At 37.9% G+C, this 17,905-nt stretch overlaps 1 protein-coding gene across 1 annotated transcript in view; it reads left to right on the top strand.

Moving 5' to 3' along the window:
* The window catches only part of LOC135480132 (choline transporter-like protein 2), a 36,803-nt gene extending 19,343 nt beyond the window's left edge, over positions 1 to 17,460 (top strand). The window contains exons 8-21 of the mRNA XM_064759894.1: positions 298 to 430; positions 1,257 to 1,340; positions 3,262 to 3,374; positions 4,487 to 4,612; positions 6,227 to 6,326; positions 6,929 to 7,021; positions 7,780 to 7,882; positions 8,859 to 8,911; positions 10,655 to 10,960; positions 12,146 to 12,289; positions 13,506 to 13,576; positions 14,181 to 14,269; positions 16,048 to 16,132; positions 17,100 to 17,460. Coding sequence (XP_064615964.1) covers positions 298 to 430; positions 1,257 to 1,340; positions 3,262 to 3,374; positions 4,487 to 4,612; positions 6,227 to 6,326; positions 6,929 to 7,021; positions 7,780 to 7,882; positions 8,859 to 8,911; positions 10,655 to 10,960; positions 12,146 to 12,289; positions 13,506 to 13,576; positions 14,181 to 14,269; positions 16,048 to 16,132; positions 17,100 to 17,197 — 1,598 coding nt within the window. The 3' untranslated portion in view covers positions 17,198 to 17,460. The remainder of the gene's footprint in view (positions 1 to 297; positions 431 to 1,256; positions 1,341 to 3,261; positions 3,375 to 4,486; positions 4,613 to 6,226; positions 6,327 to 6,928; positions 7,022 to 7,779; positions 7,883 to 8,858; positions 8,912 to 10,654; positions 10,961 to 12,145; positions 12,290 to 13,505; positions 13,577 to 14,180; positions 14,270 to 16,047; positions 16,133 to 17,099) is intronic.
* Positions 17,461 to 17,905: the final 445 nt, after the last annotated feature.

Below are 17,905 nucleotides of genomic sequence, written 5' to 3'. Positions count from 1 at the left end.
CATGTTCTTTTTAGCCAATATAGAAGTACCTGTTATCATAGCAGTTTTGTGGTCATCTGATATTAAAATGACCAAACATTTTGTCCAACAAAAACAACATGTTTCAAAGCAAATATACACATGTAATGTTGCATTGCTTTTGGAGCTAAAACTTACATTTTTTTCAACAAATTTTTCACTATAGCAGCAGATGAAAATTTGCTATTTTAATTTTGTATTTTAAATGCTTAAAAAATGGTGTGAATACATTTTAGCTATTGGGGTGACCAACCTCTGTTTGAATTCTTTTTCTTTAAGTGGTGGGCCGCTGTGTGCCAGCCATTTTCAAGGATATTGTAGACAAGGCAGCCGAGCTAACCTCCGGCAATAAAACCCTTGTCAATGAAAACGGGGCGAGCATCACTGGTCAAGTATTGGAGGATGCCAGCTAGTAAGTTTTCAACAAACATTATTTCCTTGTTCTATCAGTTTTCTACTAGTACCTGGGGTCTGTCAGTTTGCATTCTAGCCATTTTTATCCATTTTTTTTTTGACAAAATAATGATCATCATTTTTTATCTGGTACAAATGTTTGTGAAAACTCTCCAGTTCTTAAACAGAACAAAAAATGATCATCATCCTTGTTAACAAAATCGTGAGGAATACAGGTAGCTTTGTGAATATTTGTGCTGAACGGAATGTATTTTACAACTTTAAAGGTATATCTTTGAAATGCAGCAAAGTTTTAGCAATATTTGCTTTACAACCACGTGTAACTTGGAATACACTAATTCTGTAAGAAGTTTTGATGCCATTGGAAGAGACAAGTTTTATTTGGAATGGGCCTTCACAATTTGAACTTCAGCCAAAACCTGAGTATAATTCATCAAAAGAAAACTCTGACAACAAAAAAAAATTTAGTTTTTTTTCCCCAGTGTAGTCTAGACCATCTAGTGAACAACATATTGATATTGATTTAAAAACAAAAAACTGGGAAATGAATGCAATATTCTGCTTTCAGCACTACTAATGTCTCTCCCAAAAATTAGAAGACACCGTTAAGGAGGTGCAGATATTGACACTAAGCGAAGTTCTTTGATGACAACATTTCCAGAAATTTTAACAGAAAATATGCATAAAAGATGTCAAATGTGGCTCAAAATTGGAAATCTTTTGTTTCATTTTTCGGGAACTATTTTCTTCACTATTTTTTGTTTTGTAGTTCCATTTCAGCTCAAATATCACATGTATATTTCAGTCAATGTCCTCTTTTTTAGCTATATGGCCTTGTTCATGAGTGCAGCAGAGTATGGGGAAAGAATTTTCAAAGACATTCTGGCATCCTGGTGGCTGATTTTGGTGTAAGTAATTTTTTGTTTCAACTTAATCATTATTTGTGCTCATCATTGTGACAATTTAATATTAAACTTTAAGAAAATTTGAGGAATGGCCTGTATCATTCCCACCCAAGGGCAGATAACAGGAGAGTTTGTGAAGACTCAGGGGGGATAACTCCTCATGTGTAAGTATAGCGGTACACATTTTGCCAAGTACATATGCTATTTTTGGCTGGGTAGTTTACAATACCATCCTGAGGATAAAATCATAATTTTTGTTTGGAGTCTTCAGTATACATTTTGGTGACAATTTACAGAATATGTTTCAGAACATTTTTTAAGTTGGCTAAAATGCTTCGTATACTCAGGTCAGCCATTGCTATGACAGTGTGTGTATAGTGGTGATCTGAATACTTCTAGCCACCATAAATGCTATCCCCAGTGACAAGAGACTCCGGTCTGACTTGGTGATGATATCATCAGTGACAAGAGACTCCGGTCTGACTTGATGATGATATCATCAGTGACAAGAGAGTCCGGTCTGACTTGATGATGATATCATCAGTGACAAGAGAGTCCGGTCTGACTTGATGATGATATCATCAGTGACAAGAAAGTCCGGTCTGACATGATGATGATATCATCAGTGACAAGAGAGTCCGGTCTGACATGATGATGATATCATCAGTGACAAGAGAGTCCGGTCTGACTTGATGATGATATCATGTCACATTTAAATCAGGGACCCTTCTATGGCCGAGTGGTGATCGTGCTAGCGCAGCATAATTACTAATGCGATCATTGTGGGTACGGGCTGCCTTTGTAGTCGTGCTGGCTGCCTTTGTGGTCATGCGGGCTGCCTTTGTGGTCATGCTGGCTGCCTGTGTGGTCATGCTTGCTGCCTTTGTGGTCATGCTGGTTGCCTTTGTGGTCATGCTGGCTCCCTTTGTGGTCATGCTGGTTGCCTTTGTGGTCATGCTTGCTGCCTTTGTGGTCATGCCGACTGCTTATGTGGTCATGCCGGTTGCCTTTGTGGTCATGCGGGCTGTCTTTGTGGTCATGCCAGCTGCCTTTATGGTCATGCGGGCTGCCTTTGTGGTCATGCAGGCTCTCTTTGGAGTCCGGTCTGACTTGATGATGATATCATGTCACATTTAAATCAGGGACCCTTCTATGGCCGAGTGGTGATCGTGCTAGCGCAGCATAATTACTAATGCGATCATTGTGGGTATGGGCTGCCTTTGTAGTCGTGCTGGCTGCCTTTGTGGTCATGCGGGCTGCCTTTGTGGTCATGCTGGCTGCCTGTGTGGTCATGCTTGCTGCCTTTGTGGTCATGCTGGCAGCCTTTGTGGTCATGCTGGCTGCCTTCGTGTTCATGCCGACTGCCTATACGGTCATGCCGGTTGCCTTTGCGGTCATGCGGGCTGTCTTTGTAGTCATGCGGGTTGCCTTTATGGTCATGCGGGCTGCCTATGTGGTCTTGCTGGCTGCCTTTGTGGTCTTGCTGGCTGCCTTTGTGGTCATGCTGGCTGCTTTTGTGGTCATGCTTGCTGCCTTTGTGGTCATGCTGGCTGCTTTTGTGGTCATGCATGGAAAGATGGCAACCTTCTGTTTCCTCCCACCATTATGCTTTCTGTTGTCGGATAATTCAAATATTTTCAAGTATGGCATCAAATAAATGAATAATTTTAAAAATCCTTTTGAAGTCATAATTAATGAAAATCTTGCCCATGTATATTCAACATAGTTTGGATGCCGTATGTAACTATACACGAAATAAAGATCTACATAAGTTCCAAATCTAAGTTTGGGCTCACGATGGTTTTATTCTAGCTGTTCACGTGATAAGAGCAATTCACATGATTGCTAGGCACTTGTATGATACTGTTGGGAAAATATTTGGTTTCAGATATAATTTTGTGATTAATGATGTATTTCTCTGCAGGTTCCTTGGGATGACAATGGTATTGTCTTTCATCTGGATCGTGTTGATGCGCTGGCTGGCAGGTATCATGGTCTGGCTTTCCATCTTCCTTGTCATGGGAGGACTCGGCTTCTGTAAGTACAACCAGGTATTTCTCAGCCACATTGGTAGCTGTTATCTGGAAAATGGACTTTCAGTAACAGTATTGTCATTATTAGGGATTACACTTTCTGAATATAGCACAGATTCTAGCGCTGAAAAATTGGGGTCTCTGTCACCGTAATGCTGGCGGCCGGTGTATACGTGAAATATTCTTATGTTAGGAGTAAAACACCAATGAAATAAATAAATGAAGGAAAAAATTCCACTGTAAGTTTTGAACCAGTGACCTCATGAGTCATGCATCAAATCACCAGCTGGCTTCCTCTCCGGCCGTAAGTGGGAAGGTCTGCAGCAACCTGCGGATGGTTGTGGGTTTCCCCCGGGCTGTGCCCGGTTTCCACCCACCATAATGCTGGCCTCCGTTGTATAAGTGAAATATTCTTGTGTAAAACACCAATCAAAAAAAAAAAAAAAAAAAAAAAGTCAAATCACCAATACTGGTTTTGCAGGAGGCCTGGATGTTTGTACAATGGTCTGGATGGTTAACATGTATTATTGGTGATTTGATGCCTGATTGAGGTAACGGGTTCAAAACCCAGAGAGGTCTCTACCAGCTTTCAGCACTGTTGTTGTATCCTGAAAGTGTAATCTCTAATAACGATAATACTGCTATTCTCAAGCAGTTTGCTTTTATTGTTGGCACCTGTATGTTTTAGTTATACCTATAAAATATATACCTGTATTCGTTGCATTTGGATTGCACACACAAAACTATAATTCACATAGATGATTAAATTCACTCCGCTAAATGTGGTAAATTTGTTGCGCTAAATCCGGTAAGGTCGGAGTATGAGTGAAATATTCCTGAGTAGGTCATTAAATACCAATCAGATAAATAGTTTGGTATGAAAATGCACTTTCAGAAGCACATTAAGGTTTTAAGACGATACTTTCGATTGCAAGATTCAAGTTTTTAAGACAATCTTTACAATGAATCATAGCAAAATGATTCACATGAAAAATGCTAAACATTAAATGAAATACAGTATTTGAAGGTACAGTTAGTTATCAATAAAGATTTAAATATCTGTCAGTCATGTTTTAGTTTGTGTATAAGAAAATAATGTTTGTCTTACCTATACAGGTGTCTACTACTCGGTCACAAAATACCTGGAAATCAGTAACAATGCTGACTACAATGGCCTACCTGTTGTTTTTACCACCAACTTGAGCTACTATACCAACCTGAAAGAAACCTGGCTGGCCCTGGGTAAGTGCTCCTTTGTGTCAAGAGGGTGATATATATATCACTATCGGTTTCCTTCTACAGTAATATTGATCGCCGGCGTGTAAGTGAAATATTCTTGAGTAAAGTGTAAAACACCAATCAGATAAATAAAATATGCATGTTAGTGCCATCTACTTCCATACGGAGGCCTCTGTGGCTCTGTTGGTTAATGCGCTAGGGCTGTGTAATGACCCAGGAGCATCTCACCAATTTGGTCGCTGTGAGTTCAAGTCCGGCTCAAGCCTATATATTTTTCTTTAAGTCCAGCTCATGCCGGCTTCCTCTCTGGTTGTACGTGGGAAGGTCTGCCAGCAACTGCGGATGGTCATTGGTTTCCCCCGGGCTCTGCCTGCTTTCCACCCACCATAATGCTGGCAGCCGTCGTATAAATGACATATTCTTCAGTACAGCATAAACACCAATCAAATAAATGAAATAAATAAATAAATACCTCCATACTGGAGGGTATTTTTCCCTCTAGTCTAGTAGTAGAAGTTTGTACTCAAAATGCGCAGATCACTAGTTCAAATCCCTGGCTGGTAAGCCCCATCACATTTTACACCTCAGCAGCAAATGGAATTTTGACATCATTATATGAAAGTATAAATGTGAATGAATACAGTGGGCTGTTCTCGATATGTTATGATCAATAGTCAATGATCATCAGGATTAATGAATGCTAAACACACCTGTACTACATGTATGGTGGAGGTTCACATGTCCTCCGATTCAGGCCCAATTTGATGAAATTTGCATTAACACTGATTAAATCCCAAACTTAACTTCTTTGTACATCATTTTGCTTTTTGAATGTGTCAGTATTATTAATAACTTGTTTATCTGTAATTAAACTTAGCTGGTGTAAATTTGCAATGGATAAAAATATAACGTTATATGCTACATACAAATAAACACAGTTCAGCGAAGTCATGCTTCTGAAAGATACAAAATTACTTCTTACTAACATTGACAAGTAATTCATTAAACTTTTTTTGTATCGCTCAGTTTGCTTACTGGATAATGAACTGAAATAGTGCATAAGAGATACACAGGTGTAAAGTTCTCTAACTTTTGGTCGTGTCGAATTTTTTTTTTTTTTTCCCATGAACAACTGCAGTTTGATTCTGGATATGCAACATTTTCAGTTCACTTGTGAGAGATTTTCTGAAAACCTCAATAGAGTATTCAATTTTGTGTGCTTTATTTTCTCTGCATTCTCGCCTTCCGGGAAGGAGACATTTTCCTCAAAAACTTTGATACAGTATCACATTTTGTGCTTACTTTCCCCATTTTCAGGGGGCTTTTGTGGCTGAGGTGGTTTGTGTGCCAGTTTGGCGCAGTGACTCAGGAGCCTCAGGAGCCTCTCACCAGTGCGATCATTGTGAGTTCAAGTCCTGCTCATGTTGGCTATGATCCTTTCTGTTTGTGCTTGGGAAGGTCTGCCAGTATCCTGAGGATGGTTGTGGGTTTTTCTGGGGCTCTGACCGGTTTCCTCCCCCCATAATGCTGGTCGCCGTCGTATATATGTGAAATATTCTTGAGTGCAGTGTAAAACACCAAACAACTAAATATTTCCTCCATTTTCTTGTCGATCAGGAATCCTGTCAGCTGTCCTCTTGTTGATCATTCTACTACTTGTCCTCTTCCTCTGTACAAGGATACGCATCGCCATTGAGCTGATCAAAGAGGGAAGCAGGTATTTAAAGACACAAGGGTTACAGGTTCAATCCTGGCTGTGGGCAGGGAATTTGAAGGGTTGCAACAAACTCTGCTGATCCGGTGCTGAACTAATCACCATGCACTGCAGTAAAAATTCTTGAGTCTGACATTAAACAACAAGCAAGTAAATAAATATATAAATCTATCTACCTGTGCATACTGTGATCTTTTAATTATCCAGTATGATAAATGCTGTATGAAGATCGGTTTTCATTGACCCGGCAAATTTTTATGTTTGTTAAAGAGGACTTTTTTCCCACCAAATTTCGTACAAAAATTTCAAATACACATTTTTTAATACATTTTAGTGTATAAAAATGGTGACCAAATGCACCTTTAGAAGACCTGATCAAATATATTTTCACTTGTAATATCTTTTCTCCTGATTAAAATTTCCAGTTTCTAAAATGCATTTTCCCCTGACTCGGTCACCTTCTCCAGGCAAGTGATATTTAAAGGCAAGATGCCCTGTTCAGTATTGAGAACATACTTTGACTTGAGAAGAGGCTGCCCAATGTTGACAAGAACTCCCGGTATGTGAGATTAACTTTCTGTGTTTGGTTTCTTTCTTTTTTTCAGAGCTATAGGCAGTATGATATTCACCTTGTTTTGGCCCATCTTCCCTTTCATACTACAAGTGGGTGTGGTGGCCTATTGGGGGGCCTCAGCAATGTATCCTTGTTCTGACTCAACTTCAAGGGCTGAGAGGTTTAATAGATTTAAATCTTTGCCCATCAAAGAATCGAGCTGGATACAGCTAGGGTTCAAATCCTAGCTAGGTCAAACCTTAAGATTTAAAAGGAGCAGAAAACATCACATGAAGATCACCAGATGGACTATAGGAAAATTTTTTCTTTTTGTCTAGAAAAGTGCCAAGAAATATATAGATTGTACATTGGGTTGTATGGGCTCTATTCTGGTGGCTCCACCTGTTTAGCAAAAAATGTAATTGACCTCAAATTTTGTTCAGGACCAAGTTATTTTGAATGATTCCAAGAGTTTCATTGATTTTAAACAGATGTTTTGACGTTTGTTTGGAATGTTTGTTTTGGTACTAAAAGTATTTAAAATTTTATGATCTATATTTATACCTCTAAACGTATTCTTATCATGCTATTGGTGCATATTACCGTATTTACCATTAATTAAACCGTTGGTGCAGTGGATAGAGTCATACCTAAGATTTCAACCACGTTACCTTGCTTGATATTAAATATCTGATAAATAGGCCAAGTACTGGTCGGCCCGTTTTGGGTATAATATGACTGGGTGATATGTGGCTGGTGTCTTTAGCATAGTATTCCAGTGAGGCAGCACTGTAGATAGATGGGCTGGGCCTGTGGCAAAGGAGACACCGTGGTGATATGACTAAAATAATGTTGACACAAATATCAGTGTCTGCCTCTTGCTGACCTTGACCTTGTGATCAGTTACATCGCCTCCATGGGATCCGCCGAGTACTTGGGCGCAGGAACCAACAACACAGCTGATGTGGTGAACTACTACTTGGAGAGAATTCCTTGTACAGTTAATGTTAGTACACTGTGTATTAATTACTGAAGTATGAAGATCTGAGTTCTGTCATGACCGAGTGGTCAAGGTTCTAACCTTTCATTCTCTAACGTGCAGGTTCAAATCCTGCCTTGGACACCTGCTTTTGTGATATATTATTAAAGAAACAGACCTCTAAAACTCAATGTTCATGTAGGCATCACTAAATAGACCATTTAAAACTTTTCATAAATATACTTTCATGTATTTTTTTTTTTTTTTTTACATTTTATGACACGAGTTAAAAGCATTCCAATTTTCTGAGTAATATTTTGTGACATTTAATTTCCTCGAAAAATGAATGTTTGTTCATTTAGGGAACATGTAACTTCCACCAAAATGATGTGTACATCTGTATGCCACACAAGAGGAAGTTTGTCAGTAGCTTGCCCAAAGCTTGTGGTTTATCCCAGGCACTCTGATTTGCTCAACCCATAAAACTGACCACCATCGTAAAAGTGAAAAATTCTTGAGTATAGTGTTAAACATGAAACAAATCAGTCCTTTTATTTTCTCAGACTTCATTTACAGAATAATCTGTCATTTCTTGGGACCCTCTGTAAAGTACATAAATAAATTAACATGACATTTGATCATATAAATACAAGGTATATTTAGGCCTACGTTACAACTGGCATGACCCAGGAGTCTCTCACCAATGCTGTCGCTGTGAGTTCAAGTACAGCTCATGCTGGCTTCTTCTCAGGCCGTACGTGGGAAGGTCTGTCAACAACCTGCGGATGGTTGTGGGTTTTCCCCCGGGGTCTGCCCGGTTTCCTCCCACCAGAATGCTGTCGTATAAGTGAAATATTCTTGAGTACAGCGTAAAACACCAATCAAATAAATAAATAAATCAAATACAACTGGCAGAAATATGTAAATGATTTTAAAGTAACAGTGGTGACAATGGGAGAAAGGTACTAGTCAATATTAATTGTATATGTCCTGCGTTTGACAGACCAGTAATACTGCTGGGGACCTGTGTGAATTTGTCAAGTATGGAGGAGATGAGTAAGTATTGATTTATTGATTGAGCATCACATTTTCCTGACATTTTAACTGTATATATTGTAGGCCTACCCAAATTCCTCAACATTTGGCTTCGCATTTTTGACATCGCAACTTTCAGTGCAATTTATGCACATTTTTAATCTTATTTTGGAGACAAAACTAAATTGGCTGGGTTGGCCAACTTCTGGGCTTTGCAAAAAGTATAACTGTGACTGTCTACACAGAATAATGCCTTCAGAATATGTTTGAATAAACACCTTGCAAAGACACAAAAAGGTTGAAGAATTTTTGTGCACACAGTGTTATATAGTCACCATTAATTTCAAGGAAATTTTTCGCTATCTAATCAGCATGCTGTATGAAGTGGATCCCGGATGCATGGTTAAATTTAGTGAATAATCCGTTTATTTTTGATTTATGTGTATGTGACATCAAGTTTATTTCGTGTTTTATGGATAAAATGACACTAAAGAATCCCAAAATGTAATAAAAATAAGACTGGAAATCTGCCTTCTTATTTTGGCTGATCTTAAAATTTTTTGTGACTTTTCAAGGGGTTTTGATCATGTTAGTGTGTCAACGGAAAGAAATTAAGGCTGTCAAAGTCAGTCCACATTTGCTACAAAATTAGACAATTTTTAAGTTCATGTTTTTTTTTTTATACCCTCTGCCCAAGCAAGCAAGTCTTGTCTAGTGATTAGGTGTGCTTGCCTTTCATTTGCTAGGACATGATTAGGTGTGCTGGCCTAACATTTGCTAGGACATGATTAGGTGTGCTTGCCTTTCATTTAGTAGGACATGATTAGATGTGCTTGCCTTTCACTTGCTAGGACATGATTAGGTGTGATTGCCTTTCATTTGCTAGGACATGATTAGGTGTGCTTGCCTAACATTTGCTAGGACATGATTAGGTGTGATTGCCTTTCATTTACTAGGACATGATTAGATGTGCTTGCCTTTCATTTGCTAGGACATGATTAGGTGTGCTTACCTTTCATTTACTAGGACATGATTAGTTGTGCTTGCCTTTCATTTGCTAGGACATGATCAGGTGTGCTTGCCTATCATTTGCTAGGACATGATTAGGTGTGCTTGCCTATCGTTTGCTAGGACATGAAGTACGGGTTCAAACCTGACCTTGGACAGGGAATTTGTTGTAGTAGATTTCTACAATGTCTCTGATTGTGAGGCCGTGGTGACAACATAAAGAGGTCATTGGTTCTTGTGTGGACAGTTTTACAGTCTAATGCTCAATGAATGCCACTTGTCTTCCAACAATAAACTGTGCACATATATCTGTACATGAGTTGTGGGAAAGTTGGTCAGGATCTTTCCAAAAGTCGGGGGTTTATGTTGATCACTCCACCCATAACATGTACTGCCATTGTACGCATGTAAGTGAAAAATTCAAATTGATAAACAAACAGAGGGAGACTTCTTTCAAGACTCATATTTAGCAGTTTAATGTCTGGTTGTACTAATTTACACACGGGGTCTATCCATTCGTCCAGCTCTGTATGTCCTTCAGTCTGTTAACTTTTTCATTGTTTGTAACATGTACTATATATCTATAGAACAGCTTCACCTAGAGCTTTTGAACCTGTCTACCACAGACCAAAAGCCTTTTGAACATGAATGCTATTACAGTGATAGGTTTTACGGAGTTTATATGTCCCTTCTTGGGAAATCTTGCTTCTTCATTGCTTGTAACTTAAAGCTTTCCGGTTTTATCTCTGTTTCCAGGTACACTATTTTCATGCAGATCTACATGCTGTTTATGTTTTTCTGGTGTTTGAACTTTGTCATTGCCCTTGGAGAGATGACCTTGGCTGGTGCCTTTGCCTCCTATTACTGGGCCTGGGAAAAACCCCGAGACATCCCAGCATTCCCCATTCTTGGGTCGCTATGGCGATGTATTCGTTATCACTTTGGAACCTTGGCTTTTGGCTCTCTGATCATTGCCATTATACAAATTATACGAGTTGGACTTGAGTACCTGGATCATAAATTAAAAGGAAGTGAAAATGTGGTGGCTAAATTCTTTTTAAAGTGAGTATAAAATTGATAATAATGAAAACAATAATGCTTATATATATATATATATATACAGGAGTAAATTTAAAATATGCTTCATAAGTACCCTTTGTAATAGCTCAGGAGATTTTACTTTTTCACACACACGTAGAATTTCTCCTCCTACCATAATGCTGGCCACTGTTGTACAAGTGAAATATTCTTGAGTGCGGCATACAACACCAATCAAATAAATAAATAACTAAATACCATAGTTTGGATTGTTTCATCACACTTTTAGAGTTGCATTGTTTGATCACACGTTTAGAGTTGCATTGTTTGATCACACTTTTAGAATTGCATTGTTTGATCACACGTTTAGAGTTGCATTGTTTCATCACACTTTTAGAATTGCATTGTTTCATCACACTTTTAGAATTGCACTGTTTGATCACACTTTTAGAGTTGCATTGTTTCATCACACTTTTAGAGTTGCATTGTTTCATCACACTTTTAGAGTTGCACTGTTTCATCACACTTTTAGAATTGCATTGTTTTATCACACTTTTAGAATTGCATTGTTTCATCACACTTTTAGAGTTGCATTGTTTTATCACACTTTTAGAATTGCATTGTTTCATCACACTTTTAGAATTGCACTGTTTCATCACACTTTTAGAGTTGCATTGTTTGATCACACTTTTAGAATTGCACTGTTTCATCACACTTTTAGAGTTGCATTGTTTCATCACACTTTTAGAATTGCACTGTTTCATCACACTTTTAGAGTTGCATTGTTTCATCACACTTTTAGAGTTGCATTGTTTCATCACACTTTTAGAGTTGCACTGTTTCATCACACTTTTAGAATTGCATTGTTTTATCACACTTTTAGAATTGCATTGTTTCATCACACTTTTAGAGTTGCATTGTTTTATCACACTTTTAGAATTGCATTGTTTCATCACACTTTTAGAATTGCATTGTTTCATCACACTTTTAGAGTTGCATTGTTTGATCACACTTTTAGAATTGCACTGTTTCATCACACTTTTAGAGTTGCATTGTTTCATCACACTTTTAGAATTGCACTGTTTCATCACACTTTTAGAATTGCATTGTTTCATCACACTTTTAGAATTGCACTGTTTCATCACACTTTTAGAATTGCATTGTTTCATCGCACTTTTAGAGTTGCATTGTTTCATCGCAATTTTTCAGGTGTCTTAAATGCTGCTTCTGGTGTCTGGAGAAATTCATGAAGTTCCTGAACAGAAATGCGTACATCCTGACCGCTGTGTATGGAAAAAACTTCTGTACCTCCGCCAAGAACGCCTTCTTTTTGATCATGAGGAATATTGTCAGGTATTCCAAGATGTGGAAATCTTTTGTTTCATATTATTGTTGGGTGTGGACCATGATTTAATGGTTGGAAGACAGGAGATGCTGGTTCAAAACCAACCCTGGACAAGGAATTATTAGAATCCCCACACTAATTAATTTGCTTGTGGGACCTTTGTGACAATGTAAGGAGTAAGTAACTTCTTGCATAGTGTCCATTTGCATAGCGTTGTCTTTGTTGAAGAATGTGTGCATGATCTGTATGTCACATTTGGAAAAGTTGGCCACTATCTTGCCAAAGTTAGGTGGTTCCCTCTGCCCACAGACCACTCACACACCATCGTATATGTGAGTATGGCGTAGGTTCAGCAACAGTTCAAAGAAATCATGAAATGAAATCATCGCTTATTTAATAACGTAACTGTACATTCCTGGATAAGAAGTATGAGGCCAGAAGCACCAGAAATGTACAGTCACAAAGTTGTTCTCCCACTTAAACGTCTGCATTAGTGTTACTTAAAAGAACGATGCCTGTGGATTAGGTGAGATACGCAGTGCGCAGACAGCAATGGTGCGGTGTTTTAGTTCTGAGTCTGTATGTATATGGCGGTATGGCCAGGATATGCTTGGCTGAACAATTCCTCAGATATTCCAGATGAATTTAGGAAAGTGTGGCTGCCGTTCTTTCCAGATCGAGAAATTACGCATCACAATTTTGCATAGAGTGATATTACAACAACAGTTTAATTAGTATTATGCTCTTAGAATTATGCATGGCACTTGCCAAACACATTATGCCGTTTAATCGTCAGGTTGCGCAACTGCAGCAGTTTCGTTTGGTTCCACTTATTTTTTCCTGTAGTAATCTTGACAACCATTGTATAAGTGAATTATTCTTGAATGCAGAGTACAGTAAATGCTATTCAGTTTCACTGACCCTTAGTTTTACTTAGAGTATCCCATGATCCCTTGTGTCTGATTGCGGCTCTTACTGACCCAACACTATCAGAAGAGCAGCAGGGGTGGTCACTCGAATAGAATATGTATGTAGATGAGTGACAAAAAAAAGCAAAACAGTTTTTAAAACCTATTTAAACAGTTATATCCTATTTACATCTGATTTGTATGTTTTATATTAGATATTACAGATATTGTCAGATATTACAAAGGAGCAGATGTCAAATGATACCATTTTGAGATTTACATGTACTGATGTCGTTCTTATCTGGGATCATTTCAGGACTGTTGTGCTGGACAAAATCGCAGATTTCCTTCTCTTCCTCAGCAAAGTGTTTGTGACAGCTGGAGCATGTAAGTGTGATTAAATATATGATTGTATTTGCTTGCATTACCAAATATCCCTCTTGGCTCTGGCGGCACATGGGAAGGTCTGCCAAGAAGATCTTGAGTATGGCATAGAACTCCAATCAAATTGAATAAATATTGAAGAAGTATGTATGCATGTATAAGTAAATCTTAAAGACTTTGTGCCATTTTGTTCTAGTATTATAAATACATTTACATATATGAATAGATTTGGGCTTTTCAACATACCGTAGCTAGGAGATCTCACCTAAATAAACCAGTCACTACAAGCTCATTTTGGAACTAAGAGATAAAATTTCAAGACACTATTTATGCCTTTCTCTTCAAATCAATTGGCCCGGCTCTGCCCACTTTGCTCTCCTCATAAAACTGGCCGGTGTCGTAGAAGTGCATTATTGTACATGTAGAATACGGTGCAAAAAACCTAACAAATAAACATAAATAAATAAATAAAACATTCAATTCAGCATAAGGATAAAGATCACAATCTGGAATTATTTGCAAATAAATGCTACATGTACTGCTCAAACCTTAATACCGCACTATGAGAGAATTCTAATGGTTGAAAACCTCTGTGTTGTTGTTGCAGTTGTGGGAGCTTTCTTCTGGTTCCAGGGATCAATTCCCGTCTTCACGGACTACGTCCCCTCTCTCAACTACTATCTCACCCCTGTCATTGTAAGTGACATCTGCAAGACATTTATAATAAATAATAATTTCAGGTTGTTCATACATTATAATGACAATAAAAAGCAAGCTTTATGCCTCTTTGGTGGCCTGCTGGTTAGAGCGGATGCCTCGGAATCGGGGTACCTGTGATCAACCGTGGGTCACTTCATACCAAAGACTTTAAAAGTGGTACTTGTTGCTGCCTTGTTTGACACTCAGCACTGAGAGGCTAGAGCAAAGAAACACTGCATGATTCGTTGGCTTGGTGTTAGTGTAATTTGACTGTGTGGGGTGTCATGTCTGCGTGGTGCATTTGGCATGGTTCTTCAGTCACTGCAGCACCTTGGCAGAATGGACTCGTCCTCAGACAAGAAGACCTATTTTATGAAAGACACACCTATTGCCTCCTAGTCGTCAGATAACTGAAACATTGTTAACTATTATTAAATACAGCATGGCCATGTTTTATATTATAAGCAAAATCACATATTCTTTTACATAGGTTGCCCTCACCGTGCTCTGCTCGGTTTTCTTCCACCGTGGCATAAGTGAAATATGTGTATTCTTGAGTACCTGTTAAGCACCAATCAAATAAATAAATGACATTCTTTTATACAATCATTATGATAGGCATTGGAACAAGCTTAGGGATTGGGGTGGGTTGGTAAAGGAAATGACCATCTATAGGACTGTTGTTTAGATTCCCCACCTTTTTTTTTTCAATATGCATTATTGTTGCATATGGATTATTGTTCCATATGCATTAATTAAACTCACCCATCCATCCCCACCGAAAGCAATACAATCCTATTCCTTTGTATTTCTTTTATACAAGGAGTTGTCCTTTGATGAATTGGGATAAATAAACAATTTCACCTGGCAGAAATTGACATGGTGTTCCAGCATAAAATTTTTCTGCTGTCCAGTGAAAGATCCCTTGTCATGATTGGACGCTTATAAATTGTCGTGACCCATCCAGCAATGAAATTTGAATGCGGAACACATGACTTCCTACGGTTCATGCTCTCTCCACATTCGTTCAGTATTCAAGCTTGCAGTACGAGGTCTCTTGTCTGTTCTTTCTAGACCTCCTCCACCCCGTTCTCCGCCAGTTATGTGTAGCGTACTGCACCACCAGGCAGTATGGGGCTGGTGTTTCAGTCCCTCTTTCTGGTCAGTGTGACATCCCAATAGTACATAATTCTTTTATAATTTTTGAATCACATTATTTCTGTCAAAATTCAATTCACTTTTAATTGGAATTTCATATTAACTGTTTTTTTTCACTGTTGGATTTAATCTTTATTTTTAAAGATTATATCCTTTTATTAAATTTTTCACAAGTGGCCTGATCTAGTGGACCCCTGTTCGTTGTTGTCTCCCTTTATTCGGTTTGTGTATGGAAGACAATTATCTTACTTTAGTCAGATGTTGATACAGGATCTCTACAAAACAGACGATAGTGTACAATTCCATTATGGTACATATGCTGAATTCACTGACCAAGTTTTTACATTTTTGTGATTATTACATAATATGCTGCTTTACATTTGCTATATTACATTAATAATTACCGGTGACTTTTGTACATCTCACTGATCAATATAACTAAAACTTTTGAGTGTATACATATTAAGATTTTTTGTGATACATTAATTCATTATCAAAAATGTACATTTGCTCATCCTGCTTTTATAAAGTTACATTACCTCATTAAATATGTTCTCCAATTATTCCAAATTCTAGCTTTCAAGTCGCTAAGGATTTGTATTATTTCCTTGTGACAGGTGGTAATGATTGGAGCGTACATGATCGCCTGTTGTTTCTTCAGTGTGTACAGTATGGCTGTGGACACCTTGTTCCTCTGCTTCTGTGAGTATAGGCCTTTTGGAATAAGTGGCAGCTATACATGTATGCCAGAGATTATTGGTGCAAAAAGATCCACATTTGCTAATCAAATCAAATTTTCTTTATCTACCAAGGAATAGTTTCAACAAATATTAGACTCATACCTGTACTAAAATGATTCTAAAGTTTAAAAAAAAAAAGTTACATTAAAATGACCTGCACTGGAAATTTTAGGAAACTTTTAAACCAATTTTAAACAGTAAATTGTGCAAAGACAAGGCTGATATTGTAGGAATGCTCATTATTTGAGCGATTCTGAAATAATAGTTCATTTGGATACGTACTGATTGATTTTTGCCATAAATGTCTGGTACAGCCTCTCTTAAGGTGAATCATTGCACGTAAGTACCTGCCTTTAGCTGAAGTACCCAAAGGAAAGGTACGTGTGTAGCCATTTTGTAAATCTGTGTGTGCACAGCATGCACAAAAAATCTTTCCAGATTTGACCTTTGTGTAACAATAATATTCTCTGGAATCCTTACCGACTCAGACTGATAAAGCGCCGTTAAAGCGCCGTATCGCTGCAACTGTCAGGCCTTTGACCACTGAGCATGTTTGACTGTGTGCTTGTTAGGCTGGGAGTTAATTGTTAATTAGAGTTTTTCAGTTATTTTTCAGTGTTCAGTCTGAGCACTCCAGGTTTCCTTAATTCACACATGAGCATTTAAAGTAAAAAGTAAAGTAAAAAAATTCAAGAATTTGGCACCAAAGAAGTAAATATTTTATGATATAAGTAAAGGGTAGCACAGCTAATTCTATTGTCTAAAAATGCTCGTAGTGTGGTTTTTTATGACTCTGGGAGAGTCAAAAAAGCTCTTTTACGTTAAAAAAAACTGTATCTTTAAGTACAATGCAGTACATAATGTGATGCTCCTAATAGTGAAGTGCAAAAGTATGAAGGCAATAATTTTGAATTTTTTCTTTTTTTCAGTGGAGGATTTGGAACGTCATGATGGATCAGCAGAGAAACCGTACTACATGAGCAAAGGTCTGATGAGTCTTTTGGGGAAGAAGAACAAGAAAGAGTGAAGAATGAAGAAGACAGAAGGTCGACAGATTTTGCTTGTGGATTTGTTATTTAAACAGTATTGGTATTGAGTAAAAGATTTGGGGGGGGGGGGAAGGGAAGGTTGCATGCAAGAAAGGGAAACTCAACAGAAATGACTAAGCTAATACTAGTACCACCATTAAATATGATCACAAGAAAACAAACTGAAACTCTTGTTGGCTAATATGTTTTGAATGGATTTTTTTCTACTATAGTGGGGAAAAAAGTGTGCGTATGATTATTGGAAGGGTTGGGGGGGGGGGGGGGGGCAAACATTCCAGGGTGTACTTACGACCACTTTTTGAGCAGAATTTGCTCAGGTTGATCTGAGCATTTCGATGATGTCAATATATATGTGGGGAAAACATTTGCATTGAGTGTAAACGACAACTTGTACAGTTGGATTTAGTCCTGTCAAATATTGATGATCCTCATCTGATATACCCAAATCTGCGCTCTGGATCTGCCATTTTATTGATTCTGACTTTTCGCATCCTAATGTTTTAGTGTGTTTCGTGATCTTTGTTTTCAAACTTCACTACACACATCTTTAATGGATCTCCGAGCACTTTATTTAACATACTTCCCCTTGTTTTTCTTCTTTTTAAAATTTAAATTTTTAGGATAAATTTTTTTTTATTCTAATTGTTTACACCTGAGGACAACATGTATTATAAGTGTTCTTATAA

Source organism: Liolophura sinensis, chromosome 13 (assembly GCF_032854445.1).
Source record: "Liolophura sinensis isolate JHLJ2023 chromosome 13, CUHK_Ljap_v2, whole genome shotgun sequence".
Classification (NCBI taxonomy): Eukaryota; Metazoa; Mollusca; class Polyplacophora; order Chitonida; family Chitonidae; genus Liolophura; species Liolophura sinensis.
The sequence above is the reverse complement of the archived record's forward strand: the minus strand, read 5'-3'. Positions and strand labels throughout refer to the sequence as shown.